Below are 22,937 nucleotides of genomic sequence, written 5' to 3'. Positions count from 1 at the left end.
TTCACGGCGTTTAGACCCAACACCAGACACCTCCCCACCAGCACAACACCGCTGTCAGTCACCTTTACTCTCTGCTGGTTCCTGTGCTCTTCCTGCCATGTGCTAAATCATCAGGCATTGGAGAAAAGGGCAAAAAGAGTGCTCTTGACTCCTGCTTTCCAGGGAGAACAGCAGCGATCAGCAGTGAGGAGCAGAGTATGGTGTCCCCTAGAAGACTGAACAACCAAAAGAAATAGGGAAGCAGGTTTATATTAACAGCACAACCAAAATAATGTAAAAATATCAATATACTTTATTAACAATTATACAAAAGAAAAATTCAAAAGCTTAAAAACACTTAAAACACATACCAAAACTCCACTTCTGGCTCAAATGCAGCACCCCTCACCCCCTACTGGTACAAAGGGGAACACATAGTATCATTACTACATGTCTGCCAATAATTACATATATCTGTAAATACATAACCGTATACATAAAAGATAAACTACATGGCCAAGCCTAAAGTGCATCAAATAACAGATAAAGTGCAAGTGCAAAAGATCCACAAGTCAAGCCAATTAGGTCAACAAAGATTAAACAGATAAAAGGGCAACATGGCTAGAGGTGAGGAGGATTCCTAAAGACTGTACCAATCACTGGTGACCCCTATGCCAGTGTGCCAATCACTGGAGCCCCCAATAATAGTGAGCCAATCACTGGTCGCCTTATAATGGTATGACAATTACTGGTGCTCCTTATAATAATGTACCAATTACTCATGTCCACTACAACAGTGCACCAATCACTGGTGCCCCTTATAACAGTGTGCCTATCACTGGTGCCTCTTATAATAGTGTACCAATCACTGGTGCCCCTTATAATAGTAATTTTAATGTCAATGAGAAAACCTGGATCAAAAATATCACTAACTCCATCTGTTGCAAAACGTTAACTCATGCAGTTTTCATATCAGAGAATTCTGGGGTTGTAGTTGTAGTTTAGGATCTCCGAGAGCGGGGGAGATTTAACCCCCTAACAACGCACTTGTCATGCGGTCGTTAAGGGTAAACAGAGAGGGTTCCTGGGGTGAGCCCTCTCTGCAGCCCGCAGTCCCTGGTTGCTATATTCAGCCGAGGACCGCGGGTATTAGCTGGTGCGGCTGATGGCTGCTCCCGGCTAATTAACTATTTAACTGCAGCTGTCGAAGCAGACAGCTGCATCTGTGCCCCTCTCCCTGGTGTCTAGTGGGGGGATCAATTCAATTCAATAAAATCAATTAAAACCACAACATGCAAGAGGTCCATGTCAGATAAACATGGTACCAGGACATACCGACATGTATGAATATTGTGACCCCCCCTATGGCTGATAATGTTGACCCACAACTAGAATAATGTAATGCTGTAAGACTATGAGCAATAAAAGTCTATGTAAATGACTATACTCTATGGACACAAAGCAAAGAATAGCAAAAAGAGTAAGAAATGAAATCAGAGCCAAATAAATAAATCAAATATCAACAAGGGGGGAATCCATGTCGGAGTCCAAGAAAACCCACGCGTTCCGTCTCTGTCACAAGACTTTCTTGAGAAAGTCTTGTGACAGAGACGGAACGCGTGGGGTATCTTGCATTATTTTTCACTTGAGCATACAGTTTATTCCATCATTTTTTCTGGGGATGTGCCACCCTTGTACGTGTGACATGGCTTTCTTTTTTGTTTGTTGATCTACATGCTTTTTTCATGTCATATTGGGTTGAGCACCCCATTTCACTTGTATAGTAGTGCCTTGTCCTTTTCAGTTTTTTCGTGCTGAACCCGACTCGGCAATAAGTCTATCTGGTCTGCTGCAGACCAGTATAATAGAGCAGTGATCTGATGGATCATTGCTCTATTATATACACAGCATTGATCTCAATGGGAGTGCTGTGTATATAATAGAGCAATGATCCATCAGATCAGGGGTGTCAAACTCAAATACAGAGTGGGCCAAAATTAAAAAATCGCGGGCCAACTTTGATAAATATTGAAGCACGAATGAGGCGGTCCTAGCACTGTTAAGAGCAGCATGCTGTGTTCCTGGCACTGTCAGTGGTGTATGTCTCCCTCTGCTGTGCACTATGATAAATGACATGATAAATTGCTATAACACGATTAAACCCCAACCCATGTAATAGCTAGCTTCCCCATTATTGCCCCATGTAGTAGCCAAACCAACCAATATTGACCCACATATTAGCCAGCCCTCCCAATAGTGCCCAAATGGTAGTCAGCCCCCCAAGTGTCCCATATACAAGTCAGACCTCCCCAATAGTCTCATATAGTGGCAAGCCCTCCCCCATAGTCTCATATAGTAGCCAGCCCTCCCCTATAGTCTCTTATATAGTAACCAGCCCTCCCCAAGTCTCATATAGTAACCAGCCCTTCCTAATAGTCTCATATAGTAGCCAGCCCTCCCCCGTAGTCTCATATAGTAGCCAACCCTCCCCAGTAGTCTCTTATATAGTAGCCAATCCTGCCCCATAGTCTCATATAGTAGCCAGCCCTCCCCTGTAGTCTCATATAGTAGCCAACCCTCCCCTATAGTCTCTTATATAGTAGCCAGCGCTCCCCAATAAACCATTATATAGTAGCCAGACTGTTTTTTAGTAGCCAGTCCCTAAAATAGTTGTTAAAGGGAACCTGTCACCCGTGGACGGCCCCCCAAACCCACCCTACCCCTGGATACAGCCCCCTATACTTGCCTCATCCTGTCGATCACGCTAATGATGCCGGGCCTGCCGTGGAGACGGCTGTCCACTCATCTTTTCATGTAAGCATGGGGGGGACCGTCCAGGGGTGATAGGTTGTCCCATCAGCTTGGACTCACCCTTTTCTGCGGCCCCAGAGGCCGCGGGAGGCGCCCATTGCAGGACATATGTGATGACGTCACTGTGCTACCGACGCCGGAACACCACTCACTCCTAGGCCACATGCTAAAAACTGTCTGTGGCCTACAAGATTATAATATGGGTGGTCCGAGCAGCTGTTTGGACCACCCATATTATAAACTAATGCGATGGCGGGCCAGATGTAATTCAAACTCTGAACTGCTTGGTGGGCCAAAAATAATGGCACCATGGGCCAGAGTTTGACATGACTGCATCAGATCATTATTTTTTTTTCTTAAATACAGATAAATGGGCAGGGGAATCATGAAGTGGGTAGTATTATGGTGATGAAAGGCAAAAGGATGAGAGGGGTACTACTATGATGATGGAAGGGCAGGAGGATGAAGGGGGTAGTAGTATGATGGGGTAGGAGGAGGATGGAGGGGTAATAATATGATGGAGGGGCAGGAGGATGAAGGGGGGTAGCAGTATGATGATGGAGGGGCAGAAGGATGAATGGGTAGTAGTATGATAATAAAGTAGTATGATCTTGGAGGTGCAAGAGGATGAAGGAGGTAGTAGTATGATGATGGTGGTGCAGGAGGATGAAGGAGGTAGTAGTATGATGATGGAGGAGCAGGAGGATGAAGGGGGTAGTAGTATGATGGGGTAGGAGGATTATATGGGGTGCAGCTGCATCATATGGGCACAAACTACCAGTATGTACAGTCTGTCAGTAGAGTTCTATCTCTGAGCAACAGCTTGCTCTGAGTGGGGTGTATAATATACTGGGGTGTGTAATATGCTATGGACCTGATACTGGGGTGTGTAATATACTGGGGATCTAATACTGGTGTGTATAATATACTGGGCACCTGACACTAGGGTGTTTTTATATACTGGGGACCCAACACTGGGGTGTGTAATATACTGGGGACCTTACACTCGGGTGTGTAATGCTCCTTTTGTGGAAAATTTGGAATCCACACACAACGATAGAGCACACCGCACCGAGACCACACCCTCAACAAGCCAAACCCCTTTCAACGCTAAAGTGTCCCTGGAAAGAAAGTTTCAAATGTTGGCAACTATCATATTTTTTGGTTAACCACTGGGGATACCTACTACATGGGGGATTATATATAGGGGGGCTCTCAAGTGAGTTACCTTCAGGGGCATACCTACCACATGGGGGATAGTATCTATTAGGGGGACTACTAGTAGTAATTACATTGGGGATACCTAAGATGGGGGAGATGGTGTCTAACTTCTATATGGATGCTCAGCAGGGGAACCTAACTACTATATGGATGCACAGAGTGGGTCTATCATATGGGGCACAGGGGGGGACTAACTTATATGGGGACACAGAGTACTATTATTGTATGAGCGAGAGGCCTAAAATGTTTGTCTGTCAGATTCTGTGGGGTCAAATTGTGTCCAGGAAAAGTCTTCACGATGGTCGGGCCAGATGGAGAAGAAAGCGAAAAGGCTGCGATCAGAGAAGACGTCACCTGTAAATCACTGGATGTGACTACAATGTAGTCAATTTTATGGTGTGCAGAGCCTGTGTACAGCTGGTATTTAGCTCTATGTGGGTCAGTGCATGGGGACGATACTGGTATTTGTACTGTGGATGTTATTTAATAATGGTATGGGGATGGTGATGGTAGTGTTAAAGGTGTTGTGACAATATTTGTTTTTTATATACTGGTATTATTGGTCTTGCTATACTGGATTTCAGTAATGGTATGGTGGCATTAGTCCCTATGTGATTGTAATGGTTGTGATTACGGTGTGGTAATATTTCTGTTTCTTATATACTGGTTTTATTGTTCTTTGTGCACTGGATTTAGTCAGTAACAGTGTGATGGTATGTTGATAGGTACAGTATGGTGATTATATATTCATTTATATTAGTACTGTTCTGGGGTCACTTCCACACACTGAGCCCCCACATAACTATGTATTCTGATCTCCCACAAAGCATTCAATGTACAATTACAAGACACTCTAACTACAACAGCTGCAGGCACTACAACTCCCAGCATTTACTGATAGTCTGCATCCCTCTGAATATGCTTGGAGATGTAGTACATATAAGCTGCCACTGTGGAAATATACAGTGCTGGACCTTCAGGGCTGATGGTTGTAACATATTACAGTCACCAAAAGCTTCTGCACAACAATCAATTCTTAAAGGTTTGTTCTCTCTGAAACTACAACTCCAAACTTCATTAAACCTTCATAAGTGTAGGGTATTCTGAGTTCTAATTTGATTGAAAACATGTTATTCACAAGGGAGTTGTTGCAGATCCAGATGAATCCAGGATAGGGCCAGGTCAATATGTCACTTTTTACACATTCTTCTTTGGTGGGCCCCAAGGATATTTTCCTCTGGTGGGCCCCAGGTATCCCAGTCCGACACTGGCCACATGTGTAATCGCCCAAACTATGAGTAATTAATTATCACATTCCTGATCTTGCACAGTAAATGGTGTAAGCACAAAAACCCGCCAATCTGCAATGTTGCGCATTTTTGTTTACATCAAATCCAGAAAAAATGTAATAAAAGTGATCAAAAAGTTGCATATGCACAAACAAGGTACCAAAAGAAAGAAAAGATCATGGCACATAAAATGACACCTCGCACAGCCCCATAGACCAAACAATAAAAGCGTTAAAAGGATGGGAATAGAGCAATTTTAAACACTTTTTTTTTAAGGTTTTAATTTTTTAAAAGTAATCAAATAAAATAAAAGTCATGCAAGTTACATATTGTTGTAATCATACTGACTTGAGGAACATAGATAACATATCGGTTTTACCATAGGGCAAATGGTGTAAACATGAAACCCCTCAAAATAAAAGGAATTGCAAATTTTTTTTCCAATTTCACTGCACATATAATTTTTTTTCTGGTTTTGCAGCATACTTTATAGAAAAATAGGTCTGTATTTGCAAAGTATAATTGGTGTCGCAAAAAATAAGGGCTCATGTGGGTCTGTAGGGGAGAATATGCAAGCGCAGTGGTCTTTTAAATATGAGAATGTTTTTTTTTAATACTCTATAGTGTCTGTCAACCTGTGCAGCTTGATGGGGTACGTAGGAAGTATAAAAAAAACACAATGATTGCTCATAGAGATCCATAAAATCTGCACTCGATTGCTACAAATGCTGAAGGAAGCCTAAAGCAATGGCCGAACCAAGGGCCGCACTGAGACACAGATGAGGCTCCGGGCGGCAAGTATAATGGATCGACTTCCTGTGATCATGTAGTGTGCGACTGATCCCTCCTACTAGACCAACAGAGAAATTTAAATGGTTAAAATCGTTACCTAGCAAAAATCTTTTTCCTTCAAATCAACTGCTTTCAGTATGTTATATACAGTGGTTTGCAATAAATTAGAATATCAACAAAAAGTTATTTTTTTTTCAATAATTCAATTCAAAAAGTGAACCTATATAAATTATATATAGGTTATAAATATATATACAGAGTGAACTTTTTCAAGCGTTCATTTCTGTTAAAGTTGATGATTATGGATTACAAACGAGAAAAACCCAAAAGTCAGTATTTCATAAAATTAAAATAATTAACTCAAAACACCTGCAGTGTTATAAAAGGTTCCTTATTTTGGTTCAATATGCAACACAATCATGACTTGACAGATGTCCAGAAGGCAGTCATTCACACACTCCACAAGGAGGGGAAGCTACAAAAGTTCATTGCTAAAGAAGCTGGCTGTTCTCAGAGTGCTGGATAAAAACATATTAATAGAAAGTTGAGTGGAAGGAAAATGTGTGGTAGAAAAAGGTGAAAAAACATCCAGGAGAACTGCAGTCTTAACAGGATTGTAAAATAAATGCCATTTAAAAATTTGGGAGAGATTCATAAAGAGTGGACTGCTGCTTGAATCAGTGCTTCAAAAGCCACCACATACAGACGTCTGCAGTACATGGGCTACAAGTGTTGCATTCCATGTGTCAAGCCACTCCTGACCAATAAAAAAAACACCAGAAGCGTCTTATTTAAAGGACAAGTGCCATGAAAAACTTTTTCCCAGTAATTGAAGCACATTACAAAGTTATATAACTCTGTAATGTGCTTTAATCACCTATCTGCCTCCCTTCCCTGTCTTTTCCCCCCTTCACCGCCCACCAGGAAGTGTCCTAACTCACACAGACCTAATTACTGTCGTCACCGTCACCAGGCAGCTCCTTCTTGTGAGGATCATCAGCAGTCATCAGCAGGAGGGCTGGTCTAGTTCCTGTTACACCAGCCTCCCCCTCTTTGTCAGGTGACTCAGCTTTCTCAGCTCCGATTGTCACTTGCTTATCTTCTCTAGTGACATGACTCATTCACTCAATGAGTCCACGGCAGCAGGAGAGAGGGTATGAGGTGGGGGGGGGCTGCCTATGTGCCTGAGTCAGTCGGAGGGAAGATAAGCAAGTGTGACATGTGATGGCTTGCAGTTGTTCAGCCAATGGGAGCTGAGCAAGCTGAGTCACCTGACAAGGCAGGGGAGGGGGGAGGCTAGTGTAACAGGAGAAGGAGCTGAGAGAAGAGCTTGGTGACGGTGACGACAGTCATTAGGTCTGTGTGAGTTAGGACACTTCCTGGTGGGGGGTGGAGGGGGGAAAAGACAGGGAAGGGAGGCAGAAAAAGGGAAAAAGTTTTTATGGCACTTGTCCTTTAAGCCAGGTCATCTGCTGGTGTAAGTTCACTGGGTTTCAACAACACCAAAGTCACCGCTACCGTCTATCAGGAAATTTTAGAGCACTTCATGCTTCCCTGTCCTGAAAAGATTACCTGGTTTACTAACCACAGCAACACTGTGCTTGATTGGCCAGCAAACTCGCCAGACCTTAACCCCATAGAGAATTTATGGGGTATTGTCAAGAAGAAGAGGAAAGACACCAGGACCCAACCATGCAGATGAGCTGCCGGCCGCTATCAAAGCAACCTGGGCTTCAATAACACCTCTGCAGTGCCTTTAGCTGATCGGCTTCATGCGTGTTCATGCGGCTCAGTGTGTTAATTAGATTTGATCTAAGGTGCCCAGGAGGCCAAGCTAAAGGTATTGTTTCATCTGAGTTAATCAGTGGAATTAGTGTATACCTGTAGAGCATAGTTGGAGGGGTTCTGTATACCCACAATGTATAGTTTTTAGGGGTCTTGCATATCTGTAGTGCATAGTTGGGGGGGGCTGTATACCTATAGTGTATAGTTGGGGGGGTCCTGTATACCTGTAGTGTGTAGTTGGGGGGGCTGTATACCTGTAGTGTATAGTTGACAGAGGTCCTGTATACCTGCAGTGTACAGTTGGTGAAGGTCCTGTATACCTGTACTGTATAGTTCAAAGGTCCTGTATACCTGTAGTATATAGTTGGTGCTATATACCTGTAATGTATAGTTGGTGGAGGTCTTGTATACCTGTAGTTTATAGTTTGAGGGTCCTGGATACTTGGTGGAAGTCTTGTATACCTGTAGTGCATAGTTTGAGGGTCCTGTATAACTGTAGTATAGAGTTGGTGGAGGTCCTGTATACCTGTAGTGTATAGTTTTGGGGTCCTGTACACCTGTAGTGTATAGTTTGGGGTCCTGTATACCTGTAGTATAGAGTTGGTGGGGGTGCTGTATACCTGTATTATATAGTTGGTGGAGGTCCTGTATACCTGTAGTGTATAGTTTTGGGTTCCTGTAAACCTGTAGTGTATAGTTTGGGGTCCTGTATACCTGTAGTATATAGTTGGTGGAGGTCCTCTATACCTGTAGTGTAAAGTGTGGGGGTCCTGTATACCTGTAGTATAGAGTTGGTAAAGGTGCTGTATACCTGTAGTTTAGAGTTGGTGGGGGTCCTGTATACCTGTATTGTATAGTTTTGAGGTCCTGTATACCTGTAGTATAGAGTTGGTGGGGGTCCTATATACCTGTAGTATATAGTTGGTCGAGTTCCTGTATACCTGTAGTGTATAGTTTTGGGGTCCTGTATACCTGTAGTGTATAGTTTGGGGTCCTGTATACCTGTAGTATATAGTTGGTGGAGGTCCTGTATACCTGAAGTATATAGTTGGTGGAGGTCCTGTATACCTGTAGTGTATAGTTTTGGGGTCCTGTATACCTGTAGTGTCCTGTATACCTGCAGGGTCATATTTACCATTAGGCACCCATGGTCTGGTGCGTAGGGTAGCACCTTGCAGAGGGGCAGAACCCTCCCGTTCAGACTTGCCAGAAAATCTGGTGTCTTTTCGAGGGGGGTATGGTGGTATTGGTCAGGTCTGGTATAGCGGTGTTATCCAGTCACAGTATGGCGGTATTGGTCAGGTGTGGTATGACAAGTGTTATCCAGTCACAGTAAGGTGATATTGGTCAGGTCTGGTGTGGCGGGGTTATCCAGTTACAGTATGGCGGTATTGGTCAGGTCTGCTATAGCAGTTTTTTCCAGTCATAGTATGGTGGTATTGGTCAGGTGTGTTATGACAGTGTTACCCAGTCACAGTATGGCAGTATTGGTCAGGTCTGGTATGGCAGTGTTATCCAGTCACAGTATAGCGGTATTGGTGAGGCTTGGTGTGGCGGTGTTAAATGTGACATGTGGAGCTATTACCTACCTATCCTGATGCTAATTGGTGAGTGGGGATGGGGCACCTTCAGGTTTAGTGCTTAGGGCAGCAGCATCTGGTAATACTGTCCTGTATACATGTACTGTATAGATGGAGTAGGGGGTCCTGTATACCTGTACTGTATAGATGGAGTAGGGGGTCCTGTATACATGTCCTATATAGATGGAGTAGGGGGTCCTGTATACGTCCTATATAGATGGAGTAGGGGGTCCTGTATACAAGTCCTGTATAGATGGAGTAGGGGGTCCTGTATACATGTACTCTATAGATGGAGTAGGGGGTCCTGTATACATGTACTGTATAGATGGAGTAGGGGGCCCTGTATACATGTACTGTGTAGATAGAGAAGGGGGTTAACGAGTTATTACTGTGGATGTTGTGAGACAGCTTCCCTAGCAACCATTCAGATTCCAGCTCCCTGTGAAAATGAAAGTAGTAATCCTATATGTTGCTAAGGCTCTCAACTGCCGTTTACTGCTGGAGACATGCAGCTAATTATATCACCTGTGTTTGCAGTGTGGAGATTTTCCCATTCATCTCTATGGGGCGCCGCTCTTCCCCCTCCCCCTCCCCTCCTGTACATCTGGCAGGGACGGGACCTTCGCAATAACCTTCCCGGGCACCCAATGTATCTGTGTGCCAAATTTGGGGTCAAACAGTTCACGCGTTTGGAAGTCCATTTGGGACAGACAGACAGACTTTCATTTTTATTACATAGATTCTAATTTTCTGAAATACTGACCTTTGGGTTTTTCTTGGATATAATCCATAATCATTATATTTAACAGAAATTAATGCTTGAAAAAGTTCACTCTGTATGTAATGAATATATGAGGTCACTTTTTGAATTGCTGGACAAAAAAACAAAACTTTTTGTTGATATTCTAATTAATTGCAAACCACTGTGGATTTGTAATTTACTACTATTTAAAAATCTTCAGTCTTACCGTACTTATCGGCTGCTGTATGTCTCTGCTGACATCTCTGTCCGAGACAGGAACTGTCCAGAGCAATAGCAAATCCCAATAGAAAACCTCTCCTGCTCTGGACAGTTCCTGTATCGGACAGGGATGTTAGCAGCTGTGTCAGACTCAAAAGAAAACAATATTTCCTGCAGGACATACAGCAGCTGATAAGTATGAAAAGACTTAAGATTTTTAACCCCCTAGATGACCCTGGATGTAACTGTACGTCCTGAGTGCCTAAGGTGCTTTGAAGCGCAATGAACAGCAATGAACAGCCGGGCCCTCACCGTTAATGACAGGCTGCAGCGATCGCAACGTTTAAGTGTAAGTGACAGGGGCAGCCCCGGTCACTTACCGATCGGGACCCCCGCAGACCCCCGATCGCTTTAACGGACCGCCTCTTACCTTCCTCCATGCGGTCCGATCGGTGCTCTGCTGGTTAAGTCTGCCAAAGGCAGGCTCACTCAGCAGAGCGCCTATAACACTGATCAATGCCATGCCTATGGCATTGCATTGTACAGTGTATGCAATCTATTGATTGCAGGTAAAAGTCCCCCAGGGGTACTTAAAATGTTTAAAAAAAAAAAAGTTAAAATGTTTTTAAAATCACCCCCCTTTCCCATTATATAAATAAAACATATAAAAATAAACATATTATATATCTTAGCGTGCGTAATTGTCCGATCTATTAAAATATAGCCATCGCGAATGGCGTAAATGAAAAAAGGGAAAAAAGTGCCAGGATTTCAAATTTTTATTATGTGTATATATATCATAAAAATAAAAGTCTGTCTGTCTGTCTGTCTGTCTGTCCCATACAGACTTCCAAACGCCTGAACCGTTTGACCCCAAATTTGGCACACAGATACATTGGGTGCCCGGGAAGGTTTTAGCGAAGGTCCCGTCCCTGCCAGATGTACAGGAAAGGAGGGGGAGGGGGAAGAGCGGCGCCCCCATTGAGATGAATTGGAAAATTGAATAATTAGCTGCAGCTGCCCAGAGAAAACGGCAGTTGAGAGCCTTAGCAACCAATAGGATTACTACTTTCATTTTCACAGGGAGTTGCGGTTGCTAGGGAAGCTGCCTCACAACATCCACAGAAATAACTGGTAGACCCCATACTCCATCTATACAGTACATGTATACAGGACCCCCTACTCAATCTATGCAGTACATGTATACAGGACCCCCTACTCCATCTATACAGTACATGTATACAGGACCCCCTACTCCATCTATACAGTACAGGTATATACAGGGCACTACAGGTATACAGGGCCCCCTACTCCATCTATACAGTACATGTATTATACAGAACCCCCTACTCCATCTATACAGTACATGTATACAGGACCCCCTACTCCATCTATACAGTACATGTATAAAGGACCCCCTACTCCATCTATACAGTACATGTATATACAGGGCCCCCTACTCCATCTATACAGTACATGTATATACAGAACCCCCTACTCCATCTATACAGTACAGGTATATACAGGGCACTACAGGTATAAAGAACCCCCTACTCCATCTATACAGTACATGTATACAGGACCCCCTACTCCATCTATACAGTACATGTATAAAGGACCCCCTACTCCATCTATACAGTACATGTATACAGGGCCCCCTACTCCATCTATACAGTACATGTATATACAGAACCCCCTACTCCATCTATACAGTACAGGTATATACAGGGCACTACAGGTATACAGGGCCGCCTACTCCATCTATACAGTACATGTATAAAGGACCCCTTACTCCATCTATACAGTACATGTATAAAGGACCCCCTACTCCATCTATACAGTACAGGTACATACAGGGCACTACAGGTATACAGGGCCCCCTACTTCATCTATACAGTACATAAAAACAGGACCCCCTACTCCATCTATACAATACATGTATACAGAACCCCCTACTTCATCTATACAGTACAGGTATATACAGGGCTCCACACGTCACATTTAACACCGCCACACCAGACCTGACCAAAACCACCACATCAGACCTGACCAATACAGCTATACTGTGACTGGATAACACTGCCACACCAGACCTGACCAATACCACCACACTGTGACTGGATAACACCGCCATACCAGACCTGACCAATACCGCCATACTGTGACTGGATAACAACTCCATACCAGACCTGACCAACACCGCCACACTGTGACTGGATAACCCTGCCACAGCACCTCCACCAACTCTATACTACAGGTATACAAAACCCCAAACTATACACTACAGGTATACAGGACCCCCAAACTATATACTTCAGGTATACAAGACCTCGACCAACTCTATACTACAGGTATACAGCACCTCCACCAACTCTATACTACAGGTATACAGGACCCTCTATACACACTGACACTTTATACCCGGGCAGCGCCGGGTACATTTTCTAGTCTATATAATAAAAATCAAAGTCTGTCTGTCTGTCCCAAATAGACTTCCAAACGCCTGAACCGTTAGACCCCAAATTTGGCACACAGATACATTGGGTGCCCGGGAAGGTTTTAGCGAAGGTCCCGTCCCCGCCAGATGTACAGGAGGGGAGGGGGAGGGGAAAGAGCGGCGCCCCATAGAGACGAATGGGAAAATCTCCTCACTGCAAACACAGGTGATATAATTAGCTGCAGCAGACACGGCAGTTGGAGCCTTAGCAACCAATAGGATTACATCTTTCATTTTCACAGGGAGCAATGGTTGCTAGGGAAGCTGCCTCACAACATCCACAGTAATAACTGGTAGACCCCCTACTCCATCTATACAGTATATGTATATACAGGGCCCCCTACTCCATCTATACAGTACATGTATATACAGGACCCCCTACTCCATCTATACAGTACATGTATATACAGGACCCCCTACTCCATCTATACAGTACATGTATATACAGGACCCCCTACTCCATCTATACAGTACATGTATATACAGGGCCCCCTACTCCATCTATACAGTACATGTATTTACAGGGCACTACAGGTATACCAAACTGTGACTGGGTAACACTGCCACACCAGACCTGACCAATACCACCATACTGTGACTGAATAACACTGTCATACCAGACCTGACCAATACCACCATACTGTGACTGGATAACACTGTCACACCAGACCTGACCAATACCGCCATACTGTGACTGGATAACACTGCCACACCAGACCTGACCAATACCGCCATACTGTGACTGGATAACACTGCTATACCAGACCTGAAAAATACCGACACACTGTGACTGGATAACACTGCCACACCAGACCTGACCAATACCGCCATACTGTGCTGGATAACACTGTCAAACCAGACCTGACCAATACCACCATACTGTGACTGGATAACACTGCCATACCAGACCTGACCAATACCGTCGTACTGTGACTGGATAACACCACCAGACCTGACCAATACTGCCATATACTGTGCTGGATAACACTGTCATACCAGACCTGACCAGTACCACCATACTGTGACTGGATTACACTGCCATACCAGACCTGACCAATACCGCTATACTGTGACTGGATAACACTGCCATACCAGACCTGACCAATACCACCAAACTGTGACTGGGTAACACCGCCACACCAGACCTGACCAATACCGCCATACTGTGACTGGATAACACATCATATCAGACCTGACCAATACAGCCATACTGTGACTGGATAACACCGCTATACCAGACCTGACCAATACCACCATACTGTGACGGGATAACACTGTCATAACACACTTGACCAATACCACCATACTATGACTGGAAAAAACTGCTATACCAGACCTGACCAATACCGCCATACTGTAACTGGATAACACTGCCATACCACACCTGACCAATACCGCCATGCTATGACTGGATAACAACACTATACCAGACCTGACCAATACCACCACACTGTGACTGGAGAACACCGCCACACCAGACCTGACCAATACCGCCATACTGTGACTGGATAACACTGCCATACCAGACATGACCAATACCGACACACTGTGACTGAATAACACTGCCATACCAGACCTGACCAATACCGCCATACTGTGACTGGATAACACTGCCATACCAGTCCTGACCAATACCGCCATACTGTGACTGGATAACATCGCTATACAAGACCTGACCAAAGATTTTCTGGCAAGTCTGAACGGGAGGGTACTGCCCCTCTGCAAGGTGCTACCCTACGCACCAGACCATGGGTGCCTAATGGTAAATACGACCCTGCAGGTATACAGGACACTACAGGTATACAGGACCCCAAAACTATACACTACAGGTATACAGGACCTCCACCAACTCTATACTACAGTTATACAGGACCCTCAAACTATGCACTACAGAAATACAGGACCCCCCGAACTATATACTACAGGTATACAAGACCTCCACCAATTATACACTACAGGTATCCAGGACCCTTAAACTATAAACTACAGGTATACAAGACCTCCACCAACTATACATTACAGGTATACAGCACCAACTATATACTACAGGTATACAGGACCCCGAACTATACAGTACAGGTATACAGGACCTTCACCAACTGTACACTGCAGGTATACAGGACCTCCCTCAACTATACACTACAGGTATACAGCCCCTCCAACTACACACTACAGGTATACAGGAACCCCCCAAAACTATACACTATAGGTATACAGCCCCCCCAACTATGCACTACAGATATGCGAGACCCCTAAAAACTATACATTGTGGGTATACAGAACCCCTCTAACTATGCACTACAGGTATACACTAATTCCACTGATTAACTTAGATGAAACAATACCTTTAGCTTGGCCTCCTGGGCACCTTAGAACAAATCTAAATAACATACTGACACTTTATACCCGGGCAGCGCCGGGTACATTTTCTAGTATATATATATATATATATATATATATATATATATATATAATAATAATAATAATAAAAAGTGATCAAAACGTCCGAGCTACACAAATGTGGTATTATTAAAAACTAGAGATAATGGTGCAAAAAATGACACCACATACAGCCCCATAGGTGAAAAACAGAAACAAGTTACCATAATGAATCCTTTTTTACGATTTCTCTAATTTATATTTTCATAACGAATATTTTACAGGATACATCATACATGTTATGATAGAATGAAAGATGCCATTACAAAGTACAACTACTTCTGAAAAAAACAAGCCCTTACATGGCCATGAAGATAGAAAAATGAAAGAGCTCTTAGAAGGGGAGGCGGAAAAAGAAAATGCAAAACTGAAAATCTGTGCGGTCCACTGTGTCATTTTGGGCTTGGTCCTCAACATTAAATAGAAGTAAATTACAAAACTATATAACTTTCTGAAACCAGTTGATTTGAAGGAAATAAAATTGTCACTGGATAACCCTTTTAAGTAGCCAACAGTGCTCTTTGCTGGCTACAAGCGTCTACACCCAGTTACTGATAGAAGCCAGGGGCTGCCTGGAAAATAAAAGGGTCACGTTGTGACTAGAGATGAGCGAACCTGCTGAGGTTTGGGTTCGTACGAACCTGAACTCTCGGCTTCTGACTGCCGCTGTCTGACGACTCTGTGGAGAGAATGGATACAGCCGAAGGACCGCCTGGAAAACTGGGATACAGCCTATGGCTATGGCTGTATCCCAGTTTTCCAGGCGGTCCTCCGGCTGTATCCACCCTCTCCACGGAGCGGGCAGACAGCGGGAATCAGAAGCCGAGAGTTCAGGTTCATACAAACCCGAACCTCGGCAGGTTCGCTCATCTCTAGTTGTGACCTCCCCTCTATATGCACTTACCGGTATTACAAAGCAACATAGCAACTGGTACAGAAAGGGGTTAAAAAAAAAATTAAGAATTTGTGGTGACACTTACATTTTATCACAGAAATGTAAAAAATCTGACCGAAGTATTTCACAGCAAAAGACTAATGAAAATTGCGATTTTTAAAAATCAAAATTATCCTAAGTACACAAAGTCTTTTCAACATTTTTCTTCATTGTTTTTGGTCAGGTATCTTCAATTAATAACAAGATTAAAAATAAAAAAAATTTATTCTATAGACTTCAACATAGAATAAAAACTGTATAAAAAAACTGCAGAAGATATATATATATATATATATATATATATATATATATATATATATATATATGCAGAAGAAAATGTATTTTTAAAAAACACCCCCCCACATTTACTATGCCTGCTGCTTCTGAATTTAGGAGTAAGAAAGAAGGATGGTACCTGGCTGAATAATTCTATATGTTGCTCCCACAAGTCTGTAGTACAAACAAGAAATAGTGAAGGAAAAAGGACTATTGTGGTGAGCCCAGCATATTATACAAAAAGCAACTTTATTAGATGATCATAAAGTGCAGAGTACATAGAATAGAATAGTGCAATTATTCCATAAGTGTGCAATAGAGGTGTGAATGAGTTATTAAAAAAGGTAGGGTGCTGTCGGGTAAGGTGACCCTGTTATACCCTACCTATACTAGTTGAGGGACCGCTGAGTAAGGCGTCCCTCCGCCAGACGGTTCAGGACCGATCAACATTCTCTATGGAACACCAACTGCTTCCAAGACCATTTCCACACTAAGGTACACTTTTACCATCGACCATAATCTGCTTGTGAGGGCTGCCCCATTATTGAGCACACTATAACTCCCCCCTCCTTTCCTCTTCTCTATTCAACATAGATGGTCCTCCAGACCACCGAAACCATAACACTTCCATGATACCTCCCTGATGAACCTCTGTACACCACCGAGGGGAAACGCGTCGGAGTAATTGGAAGAAGTGGAAACTTGCTACACACTCCTAATATCACAGGAATTGTAGATAGCACATACGATAGCATATACGAATGTTATGAGTCATTATTGCCGTGTACTGACCTGAGACACCATCCTAGTCTCCTAACTCCCCTTACTGCACAACCGATCGGTGCCTATTTTACTAAAGTCATCGATCTGACATATATAAATTCTTGACAGCCTACATACCTCTATATGACGAATCAGTGCAGGGCCAGAAACCGTCTGGCGGAGGGACGCCTTACCCAGCGGTCCCTCAACTAGTATAGGTAGGGTATAACAGGGTCATCTTACCCGACAGCACCCTACCTTTTTTAATAACTCATTCACACCTCTATTGCACACTTATGGAATAATTGCACTTTCTATGTACTCTGCACTTTATGATCATCTAATAAAGTTGCTTTTTGTATAATATGCTGGGCTCACCACAATAGTCCTTTTTCCTTCACTATTTCTTGCTTCTGAAATTAGGCATCACATGCACCCAAACTGTGGCACATAAAGGGTGCCTTCACATGTACCGGCTCTGCAGCAGATTTCATGCTGCACGTTTGCAGCGAAATCTGCTGTGGATCCATGTAATGTGAAAGTCTATGGGTTACATATCCGCAGCGGATGCCCCCCCCCATCCTCGGAACAAGTGGGAAGATCGTCCGGGAACTGATCTTCCCACTGCTGGATAAAGGTTACCACCTGTACGGGGATAACATTTATACCAGCACCCCCTCTTCTGGTCCCTCGCTGCCCGAGCTACTGTAGCTTGCGGCACGATACGAACATATCAGAAGCCGTAATAGAGCCCTAATATTTAGCAGCCATGGAGCGGACCCAGCGCTTCTGGATATGAAGGACCCCGTATCGCACCAGGACAACATTTTCCAGGTGACGTCCCCCACACTGGAGAACAGGAGACCCCAGAAGAAGTGCAGAGTGTGGCGTAACAGGGGGATCAGGAAGGACAACATTTACCAGTGTGACACCTGTCCTGATCCCCCCGGCCTCTGCATACTGGATCGCTCCAAGGCGCACCACACGTCACTGGGGTTCTACATTATCTAAATTCTGTCCCTTATTCCTATTTCAGGGGTCACATTGGTCCAGGGATTATTCTGATCGCCATTATGGAGTCGGGAAGGAATTTTTCCCCTGTGATGAGGCTACTGTCGTCTGCCTCACGCGGGGTTTTTGCCTTCCTCTGGATCAACACAGGTTGAATTTGATGGACACCTGTCCTTTCCAACCTTATAAACTAATAATTGCCCTAATACCCCCAAATAAATTAGAATTGTCCCTTTTCCCCAGCTAAGTAGGTATGGCCGCCATTCCCATTAGAGGATGCCATGATGCAATTACAAGCCTCTGTGCGGCCAGGACAGTAGAAACCCCCCACAAGTGACCCCATTCTGGAAACTACACCCGATAAGGAATCTAACAAGGGGGGCAGCGGGGATATGGCCCCCTGGTGACGGCCACATTTGGGACGTGAAAATGAAAAAAATTTTATTTTTTATTTTCTCGGCACATGTTCTACGTAAGTGCCCGTCACCAGTGGGGTCCATATCCTCACTGCACCCCTTGTTAGATTCCTTATGGGGTGTAGTTCCCAGAATGGGGTCACTTGTCGGGGGTTTCTACTGTCCTGGCAGCACAGGAGCTTTGTAATTGCGACATGGCCTCTATCTTCCATTCCAGCCTCTAAATGGCGCTCTGTCCCTTTGGTGACTTGCCCTGTGCCCATATGGCACATTATGCCCACATGTGGGGTATTTTCGTACTCAGGGGAAACTACCCTACACGTTTTGTGTTCATTTTCTTTTTTAACCCCTTGTGGAAATGGAAAAAAATCAAGGCTAGACCAACATTTAGTGTAATTTTTGTAAAATTTTTACTCTAAATCATTAATCTTGTCATGATTTTTTCATTTTCACAAGGGGTTAAAAGATAAAAAAAAACATTTAATGTGTAGCGCAAATTCCCCTGAGTACGGAAATACCCCACATGTGTACATAAAGCGCCATTCGGGTGCAGGGTAAGCCTCTGAAGGGACGGAGCACCATTTGGTTTTTGAAGGCTGGATTTGGATGGAATGGATTTCGAGAGGCCATGTTGCATTCAAAAGGCCCCTGTGTTGCCAAGACAGTTGAAACCCCCCACAAGTGACCCCATTATGGAAACTGCACCCCTCAGGGAATGTAACAAGGGGTGTAGTGAGCATATGGACCCCACTGGTGACGGGCACAAATGTGGAACAATGTGGCGTGAAAATGAAATATTACATTTTTTACACTATAATGTTGGTTTAGCCTTGAATTTATCATTTTCACAAGGGGTTAAAAGAGGAAAAAAAAACAAAAATGTGTAGAGCAATTTCCCCCGAGTCCGTAAATACCCCACATGTGGACATAAAGCGCCATGTGGGCGCAGGGCAAGCCTCCCAAGGGAAGGAGCGCCATTTGGATTTTGGAGGTTGGATTTGGCTAGAATGGATGATGAAAGCCATGTCGCATTTACAGAGCCCTCGTGCTGCCAAAACACTGGAAACCCCCCACAAGTGACCCCATTCTGGAAACTGCACCCCTCAAGGAATCTAACAAGGGGTGCAGTGAGGATATGGATCCCTTGATGACGGGCACATTTGTGCCATGAAAGTGAAAAAATGAAATTTTTTACTTTTACGTCACATTGTTCCACATTTGTGCCCGTCACCAGTGGGGTCCATATGCTCACTGCCCCCCTTGTTAGATTCCTTGAGGGGTGTAGTTTCCAGAATGGGGTCACTCGTGGGGGGTTTCCAGTGTCTTGGCAGCACGAGGGCTCTGTAAATGCGACATGGCGCTTGAAATCCTTTTCAGTGAAAATCAGCTTCCGAAAGCCAATTGGCGCTCCTTCCCTTTGGAGGCTCGTCCTGCGCCCCCTTGGCACTTTATCGCCACATGTGGGGTATTTCCGTACTCGGGAGAAACTGCGCTACACATTTTGTGTCTTTTTTTGCCTCTTATCCCTTTAAGAAAATGAAAAATTGAAGGCTAGAACAACGTTTTAGTGTAAAAAAAAAAAAAAAAAAAATTTTTTCACGCCATATTGTTCGGAAAATCTGTGAAGCACCTATGGGGTCCAGATGCTCACCGCACCCCTTGTTACATTCCTTGAGGGGTGTAGTTTTCTAAATGGTGTCCCTTTAGGGGTGTTTTTTAGGTTTTGGCACCCCAGAGCCTCTGCCAACCTGAAGTGGTACAGTCAAAAATGACCAAATATAACGGAGGCGTTGAAAATCACTAGGCGCTCCCTTATATCTGAGGCTTGTGGTTGCGTCAAATAGCGCAATAGGGTCACATATGGGGTATTTCTATAAACTGCAGAAACGGGACAATAATTATTGGGGTGCATTTCTCTGGTAATAGGTTTATAATTATGAAAAATATTGGATTACAATAAAATCTCTGCACAGAAAATTAAAATTTTCAAATTCCTTACACACTTAGCTTTTATTTCTGTGACTCCCCTAAAGGGTTAAAACACTTTCTGGATATGCTTTTGCAGAGTTTGGGGGGTGCAGTTTCTGAAATGGGGTGCTTTGTGGGGCTTTCTAACATACAGGCCCCTCAAATACACTTTAAACCTGAACAGGTCCCTAAAAATATCTGATTTTGAAATTTGACTGAAAATTTGGAAATTTGCTGCTAATGTTTTAAGCTCCCTATTGTCTAAAAAAAATGAAAGATAGTTTAATAAATGCCGCCAACATAAAGTAGACATGTTGCTAATGCTATTTAATATATAATTTATGTGGTATAACCACTTTCTGTATACGCAAAAAAGTTTCAAAGTTGGAAAAATGCATTTTTTCACATTTTTTCACATTATTTGGGATTTTTTCATAAAGATTTGTTATGAGTATCGACTCCAATTTACCAGAAATGTAAAGTACAATATGTCACGAGAAAACAATCTCAGAATCAGCCGAATAGGTAAAAGTATCCCGAAGTTATAAATGACTAAAGTGACACAGGTCATATTCATAAAATTTGTCTCTGTCATTAAGGCCATTTCAGGCTCTGTCCTTAAGGGGTTAAAGATGGCTAGTGCAAAGTTAGCTTTAGTAAATTTTCCACACCCTGTGAAACCACGCTTAAAGTGTTCGCTATAATTCAGTGATTGACCACTGAAAAAAAAGGTGGATAAATTACTGCAGATAAGCAGTCTCTTCTAATGCAAGCGGGGGATGGAACTCCCAGAAGTGCCATAGGCTCCCCCATCAGAAGAGACTGTACATGAAGTTGTTTTTGTTTTTTTTAAAGCGTAATCTGCCACAGTCATAGAATGATAGGTACACTTTAAAGGCACCAGACAACCCCCATTATATCCTTACCCGGATCAATCCCTGACATGTAGAAAAAGGAAGACCGACCAAACTTGTGCTGTTAACATTGGTTACGTGATCCCCAATGCTCAGTTCTCCACTTCGCTCTGCTGGTCCTCCATGCATTAAATTGGCAATGACAACAGTAGGGAGCAAGGATCCCCATCCTGACTCCACCACAGCCACACCCAACATTTCCCCTCTCTCTTTCTGGATGTAAACCTGTTGGTAGAGGAACAAATATTAAAAAATTATTATGGAGCTATAATCTGCACAATCAGGCCGATTTGGTAGATTATTTGTCCTTTATTAAAGACAACAATCAGCCAAAGAAACAATCAATTTCTTTGATCGTTGGAAAAATCATTGGCAACTGACTGCGCCAAGTAATAATGTTGTAGAGCTGATGGCTGATGAATATGTAAAAAAAAACAAAAAAATTTAATACATAGCTGTCCACACTCCCCGATGCTCTTTTTGCTTTTGCCTGCAGCTGCTGCTGGAACTTCTGAGCTGGTCTCCAAAGTGGTAGGCCGCTCAGCCATTCACTGGCCATGGCACTGGCCAGTTTTGGCCAGTGATTGGCCTCAGAGACTGGCTAAGAAATTCCAGTGGCAGCTGCAAGGAGCAGGCAGAAGCTAGAACACCACCAGGTAGTGTGGATAGGCATGTATAAAGTTTATTATTTTACACTTAAAGAGATTGTGGGGGTCCGACCTCCATACTCCCCACAGATATTCATATCAGGCCCCTGGCTTCTTTGTTATAAATACAGCCATGGGTATGGCATGTGACCCGCAGCTCCATTCATTCCTATGTAGCAGCTTACTCTGCTCTTTCCGGCGTCTCCATAGGAATTAATAGAGCCGCTGGTCACGTGCCATTACAAAGGCTGTATTTATAACAAAGAAGTCAGGGGCCTGATATTGAGATCGGTAGGTAGTCGGACCCCCTGTGATCTCTTACTTGTCCCCTATACTGTAAATAGAGGACAAGTTAATTTTGCCGGGGCAACCTCTTTAAAGTGACACTGTCACCCACCTTTATGCATTTTGACTGCTCTCCACAGGTGTAAAGGGTAAATGTTACAGCTTTCATTACTTATTTTATATCACAACTCATGGTGTTTGTTCTGGTAAAAAGTCTTTTTTATCACCGGGGGATTAGTATGTGTGAGTGGGGCCTAGCGGCCTATGTGCCACGCCCCAATCCGTGCCATCATCTCTATATAGGCCCCACCCCCTCAGCAGCCATTGGAAGGGCCAGCCTAAATCTCTAGGCCCCACCCCTCTAGATTGT

General features: G+C 43.6%; 1 protein-coding gene across 5 annotated transcripts in view; it reads right to left on the bottom strand.

Annotated features, from left to right (window-relative positions):
* The window catches only part of APBA3 (amyloid beta precursor protein binding family A member 3), a 189,119-nt gene that overhangs the window by 31,430 nt on the left and 134,752 nt on the right, over nt 1-22,937 (bottom strand). For all 5 annotated transcript variants that reach the window (XM_069962572.1, XM_069962573.1, XM_069962575.1 and 2 more), the window contains one exon: nt 21,648-21,860. In XM_069962572.1, the coding sequence (XP_069818673.1) occupies nt 21,648-21,860 (213 nt within the window). The remainder of the gene's footprint in view (nt 1-21,647; nt 21,861-22,937) is intronic.

This window comes from Dendropsophus ebraccatus, chromosome 3 (assembly GCF_027789765.1).
Source record: "Dendropsophus ebraccatus isolate aDenEbr1 chromosome 3, aDenEbr1.pat, whole genome shotgun sequence".
NCBI lineage: Eukaryota > Metazoa > Chordata > Amphibia > Anura > Hylidae > Dendropsophus > Dendropsophus ebraccatus.
Note: the sequence above shows the minus strand (reverse complement) of the source record. Positions and strands in the feature narration are given on the sequence as shown.